Below are 6,570 nucleotides of genomic sequence, written 5' to 3'. Positions count from 1 at the left end.
TAGGAAAAAGAAGTTACTACCCATTTAATTTGAATAAATATGTTAAAAGTTTCATGTCTTCATTTTCTTATTTTTAGAATGTGTCAATAGCCTTTGAGGTCCTGTCCATGTCAAACTATTTGATTCTATCTTTGTAGAATGTTATTTTCCATCTGAAAATACTCTGCATTGTAACTTTTCTTCTTATAGTACGCAGAGCTGAATTCAATATTTGTGAAGTACTATTTTTAATCTCCAATTTTAACTCACCCTCTAATACTCTCAGTTAAAACACCTTGTTAAGTGATGAAGATACAAAAGGTGCTAAAAGATAGTCCTTGACCTCAAGGAAATCACCAACTAATGGAATAGATAATAAGCAAACAATTGTTAAAAAGGCTACATAGGCACACACACACCACAAAAAGTTAATAATTAACAGAAGAAAAGCACAATGGATTGAAGAGGGATTGGAAAAAATTCTCATAAAACATGAAATTTTAGATGAGCCTTAAAGCATGAAAGGGAAGTCAGTATGCATAGATGAGGAGGAAGAGGTGGCAACACAGCTATTAAATTTTTGAGTTAGAAACTAAACCGTCTCTTGACACCAAGTATAATAATCCTCCAAGGGCTTCTCATCTAATTGAGTACCCTGACAACCCATGGCTCCCCCATCCCCACACATTTCTAAGTACTTCATGCAATATAAATAATTAGCAAATGAATACTGAAAACTCTTTGTACTAACAAGGCTTAAATTAACCTCAGTAGAACCCTCAAGTCTTTAGGAGAGTTTCTGTCTATATCCTTTCATCCTGCCTTACTTTCAGCTCCAAGTGAGATCCTGTCCATCTTTGTTTGGGATTTAATTCCTCAGTAGAAAAGACGTGCTGCCTGGCTCGAAGTGGATCATGGATGCAAAGAAGAGTAAAAAGGATGAAAGAAAGTGTATTGAGGGCTTTTGACAGACAAGAGGTGGCAAGTGAGAAGATGAAATGTAGCTCAGGAAGTTGGTGTTAATAAACATTACTGGGTTTAGGTGGAGAATAATGGAGCTGTAGAAATGCCTTTTTAGGTTAATGTGTGAGGGTCTAAAGATTGAGAGAGGGGAAAAGTGATGAGAATGAGAAGTTCAGCTAGTAGGGGCTAGTGTTTGTGTCTGGGCAAATGTTTTCATTTTTGTTTTGTTTCTCCAGGGATTTACTGTGGGATGATGTTTTTGACAGTCCATTGAATTTAATTACTTGCTCTATAGTGTCCCATTTTATAATTATTAATATATGTATATATAATTGTACTTTACTACAGTAGTTGCTTCACATGTTCTCTGGATGGTGAGCAACTTGAAGTTAGAGAGTGCCTCTATTCTTGTCTGTCTAATCTTACTGCTCACTCTAGGTTTCTGTATCCAAAAACTGCCATCTCTAAAGGACACTGGGCATGAATTTAGAGGGCAGAGTTCTAGTTCTAGTAGAGGAACTGACTTAGTGTATGTGGTATTATGTAAATCACTCATTTCTGACTCTATTTTCTACTTATTTAAAATAGGGAGCAGTTATTGGTGGTGAGAGTATTATTAGGTGATCTAGAATTTCACTTCCAGCTTCATAAATTTCTGATTCTTTTTTCCTGACTGATCCAGTTGATCATTTTTTCTCTGAGCATATACTCATCATCATCATTCATGCACTTTTTGTGAAATTCTATGATTCTGCTGAGAAGTCATCTCTGCTCAGAAAGATTTCCCAATACAGGTTCTAGGTAAGCAACAACTTTTTTTCCAAGTCATGATGTATAGTCATTCTAAGACAATTATATAGTATTGAGTTTTATGATTTTTTTTGGAAGGGAGAGTGATTCTTAAGAAAGAGCAGATAGGTAGGAATCTACTTCTATTTATGAATAAGCATGTGTTTATTGAGCTCGTTGTGTGTGAAAAATCCATTCTATAAGGGAAGTATGAAATTTAGGTAAAGCACGATACTTGGTTTCATAGGACGTAAACTAGAGTAAGGGGGGCATAGGAATACAAATTATTTTAATGTATGATAAATATCTTGGTGAAATGTAAAGTTAGTTATATGTGATGTTCAATGAAAAGGTCATAAATGACTGAGAAACTCAAGGTAGGACATCTTCATGAAGACTGAGTTGTACTATCAAGCATGTATAGTAACATTGTACAAAAGAAAATAAAAAGAGAAGAAAGGGATTTTTTGGTGTTGGGAATAATGTAAACAAAGTCATATAAGTAAAAGAACACAGCTCTTTTTCTTGGTAGCTTGGTAGATATTTCTATAGATAGGAAGTCATAGGTTCAAATCTGGTCTCAGGCATTTCTTAGATATGTGACCCTGGATAAGTCACTAACCCTCATTGCCTAACCCTTATTGCTCTTCTTCCTTGGAACCAATACTCTGTATTGGTTCCAAGGCAGAAGGTAAAGGTTTTTTTTTTTTTTTAAAGAGGAGATATCTTGTTCATGAGATATCACTTGGTTGAAATATGGAGTATATGAAAGGGAATATTATGAATTAAGTCTGAAAAAGTAGTGTAGCACTAAATCTTCAAGGATGCAAGAGATGTTAAGAAATGTAATGGATGGGACAACATAAATGACTAGATATGTCAGGAGTGAAAGAGGGAAGAAAAAAAATTACCTAATGATTTTTGAACATGGAAGACATGGATGATGATATGGATGAAGTGAGTTAGAAGGAAAAGTAAGTTAAGGAAGAAAGTTGATTGTCTAAAGGTGGTTCCACAGCTCTTTTCTGAGTTTCAGTTTCTGGTAGGACATAAAGGTGGGGGAATCTGATTGGCAGCTGGAGAAATGAATTTGGCAGCTTAGAAGAATGATCAAGCCCTAGATTAAGATTTTGGATTCACTTGCAAATTGGATTCACTTGCATTGTTGAACCTATGTGAGCAGATGAGAATGCCAAAGGTGATAATGCAGAAAGAGAAGGGGCAGTAAAAGAGACATGGAGTTAGGAAAGAAGAAAATAAAAAGACATTTAAGGTATCAGTTGAAACAGGATGATACGTGTTCTTTGAAGCCAAAGCAGGAGAGAAAATGAGTCAAAAATTACAGAGAGAAATTGATTTAAGTGGAGAGATGGGACTAGAAACTAGATCACAAAGATGTGAGTATGTGGAGTAGCTAATGAGGATAGATATGAAGTAGCTATAGGTAAAGTTTAAAATAACTTTAGCCTTAAGGTTGAAAAAGACATGCAGTGGCAGCAGAATGGACTAGAAGGACAACCTGAACATTATATAAACAGTTGAATAGCAAACACTGGTCAAATTGAGAACAAAATACATTAATGTAGTGCTTCGAAGTTGGCAAAATTCTTTCTTCACATCAACAGGATGTACAAATATTATTATCAGTATTTTAGAGGGGAAAATGAGGCTCTGAGAGCTCTACTGACTTGCATGTAAAGAGAGAGAGCTCGTAATTATATGAAGTGAGATTTGAAGGCAGAAATTACTACATCTGCTCAGTAGTAATATACTGGGGCTCATCAGTAGACTGATGGTTGTGATCCTATAGAAAGACAGATAGATCTTCAAGTTTGAAGGGATAAAAGAAATATAGTTTATTTCTTAATTCACAGCCCTTATCATTTTTAAGATATTATTAATGTGGGGGCAGCTGGGTGGATCAGTGGATTGAAAGCCAGGCCTAGAGATGGAAGGTCCTGGGTTCAAATCTGGCCTCAGACACTTCCCAGCTGTGTGACCCTGGGCAAGTCATTTGACCCCCATTGCCTAGCCCTTACCACTCTTCTGCCTTGGAGCCAATATATAGTATTGACTCCAAGATGGAAGGTAAGGGTTTAAAAAAAAAAGATTTTATTAATGTATTTTAAGCAAAATATGTAGAAAGTACAGTGTGGTGAAACAGACAGAGAACTGGACACAGAATCAATTCAAGCACTGCCTTTATGATATACTATATAATATTGTCAGAGTAACAGAACTTCTTAATGCTCTAAATAATTTTCTAAGACTATAATTTGCAGAGGAGATAGCAATATGCATTTTTAGTCAGATATTCCTCATCCTTTTAGAAAATGAAGGCACAAGTTCATGCTTTCTGTAGATAAGGCAATATAATCTAATAGAAACTTCAGGAACCAGAGTCAAAGACCCTGGCTTCTTGTTCCACACTGACACAGCCTGGTTTTGAGAAAAACTCTTAAACTCTTTGGGTTTTGTTTCTTCATCTCCTCTTGTCACAGGATCATTGAGAGAATCAAATGAGAGAAGAGGTATACATTTATATTAGAGTGAGACACTATGCTTAAAGTCAAGGTTTGAGTTTAGGTTTCTTTATTAATTATCATACATGAAATCCAGGTAGGAGGCACATACTAGAGAGATTGTTAAATCTAGGGTGATGAAAACCTGAATTCAGATTTGCTCTCAGATGTTTCCCTAGCTGTGTTACCCTATACGGATCAGTTAACTTTTTGATGCTTTAGTTTCCTCATCTTTAAAATGTGGCGAATCATTAACACTATCTATCTCCTAATTCCGTTCTCAGGACCAAGTGAGAAAATATCTGGAAAGTATTTTGCAAATTTCCTAGCTTATAAGAGATATTTAATATCTTATGTATTTCCTTTTCTTCCTTCCTTCCTAATATTTGTAAAATTCTTTACTGGGTTCCAGAAATGATAAAGTAATAAATAAGGACTTCTACCCTTATGGGAGTCACAGACTAGCAGAAGGATATAACATATACTTAAGTAAAACTGCTATACAACAATATTTTTATCACAAATTACTTTTTCTTTGATCTTTCTCCTAATCGATTAAATATCATTTGCTTACACAAATTCTATCTACAACCATTTGATTCCCAATCACATGCAATTTCCACTTTCTCTCTGTACCTTATCTCCTATTATCTTTGACTGCTTTCCCAGTCAAAGTCACTCTGATATCATTTTCTATATCAATCTGATCACACTTGAGAATCTTGGTAGCCCATCGCATTCCCTTTACCATACTGACACCTCTCCAAGTTATGTTCAGGCCATTATTATTTTCTTGAAACTTTTACTCTTGTTTTCAGGTCTTGGAATTTTTTGAGCTTTTGCTCCAAAAGCCTCCCATCATGCTGGCTCTCAATAACACCACAGATGATCAGCTGGCCTTCCTTTTCATTGGAATCCCTGGACTAGAAGCCTTACATATCTGGATCTCAATTCCTTTTTGCTTCCTATACCTCATGGCCCTCATGGGAAACTCTATTCTCCTTCTCCTTGTCAGGTCTGAACAGAGCCTCCACGAGCCTCAGTTCTACTTCCTAGCCATGCTGGCCATCACCGACCTGGGCCTCTCCCTATCAACTTTGCCAACCGTCCTGGGCACTTTCTGGATTGGTACTCATCAGATCGGCCTGGATGGCTGTCTGGCCCAGATGTTTTTCATTCATGCGCTCTCCTCTTTGGAGTCAGGCATCCTCGTGGCCATGGCCTTTGACAGACTGGTAGCCATCTGTTGTCCACTGAGCTATTCCCGGATCCTGACTAGCCGTGCCATCATCTGCCTCAGTGGGGCAGCTTTCATTCGTGGTGCCGTACTGCTGGCTCCCCTGCCCCTCTTCCTCAGGAATTTCTCCTTTTGCAGAGATAATGTTCTCTCCCACTCCTATTGCTACTACCCAGACTTACTGACCTTGGCCTGTGAGGACATCACATTCAGCAGTGCCTATGGGCTCATTTTTGTCCTTTGCACCTTTGCAGTCGATGCACTCTTCATTATTGTCTCCTACCTGAAAATCTTGACCACGGTCCTGAGGCTGGGAGCCAGTGACCGGGGGCTCCGATCTATGCACACCTGTGCCTGTCACTTATGCACTGTGCTTATTTTTTACCTCCCTCTCATCAGCCTAGCTGTACTGCACCGCTATGCCCATGGAACACCCCCACTCCTCTATGCTACTATGAGCAATGCCTACCTCCTCCTCACCCCACTGCTTAACCCACTTGTTTATAGTCTGAAGTCCCGGCAGATCCAGGTTGCTCTACAGAAAAGACTCTGGATTCAGAGGGTCACCGTTGGAGAAAGAACTGAGACTTAAGGGAGAGAAGGAATGGAATGCAAATATTTGTGAGGAATGAATACTATGGTCCAACCTTGGGGGTTATCTTGCTCCCATACCCTCTGATTTTTTAATCTTTGGGGTTATGAAGGAAAAGTTTTTTCCTCTTGGTCATCTGGAGAAATTAAAAACAGCATCAGACTTTTGATATTCAGTACAGATAAGGCAGACAGATGAAAAATCCCAAATCACATCTAGTTTTAAAAAACATCTAGAAATTCAAACTCTCTTATTGCTCACCTTCATGAAAGAAAAAACTGAATTCCTTGAAAATGATCTGAGGAGTTATCAAGATTTTTGTCCCCAATCATTTCCTCAGAATTCTCTTTGATTTACTCTATTCTGTGAATAAGTGACTTAATGGTATAGACTCTGGCAAGGCACCAGAGTAAGGAAAATGACCTCCCCCATCTTGGTGTATGGAGACAGTTGAGAATATATATCAGATTAAGAAATATGAAGGGTGG

The 6,570-nt window shown here is 37.8% G+C and overlaps 1 protein-coding gene across 1 annotated transcript; it reads left to right on the top strand.

The window, feature by feature from the left end:
- Positions 1-2,658: 2,658 nt before the first annotated feature.
- On the top strand, positions 2,659-6,082 carry LOC100021223 (olfactory receptor 51G2-like). Its single transcript, XM_001373402.2, has 2 exons — positions 2,659-2,688; positions 5,072-6,082. Exons 1-2 carry the CDS (start codon positions 2,659-2,661, stop codon positions 6,080-6,082), a joined length of 1,041 nt encoding a protein of 346 aa, XP_001373439.2.
- The last annotated feature ends 488 nt before the right edge of the window (positions 6,083-6,570 follow it).

Source organism: Monodelphis domestica, chromosome 4 (assembly GCF_027887165.1).
Source record: "Monodelphis domestica isolate mMonDom1 chromosome 4, mMonDom1.pri, whole genome shotgun sequence".
NCBI classification, from domain to species: Eukaryota; Metazoa; Chordata; class Mammalia; order Didelphimorphia; family Didelphidae; genus Monodelphis; species Monodelphis domestica.
Note: the sequence above shows the minus strand (reverse complement) of the source record. Positions and strands in the feature narration are given on the sequence as shown.

Excerpts from the sequence above, each read along its gene's own strand:
- LOC100021223 (XM_001373402.2), top strand. The coding sequence starts at position 2,659 with ATGGAAGACATGGATGATGATATGGATGAA. Across the intron at positions 2,689-5,071 it reads TGGATGATGATATGGATGAA|GTCTTGGAATTTTTTGAGCT; the intron begins GTGAGTTAGAAG and ends TCTTGTTTTCAG.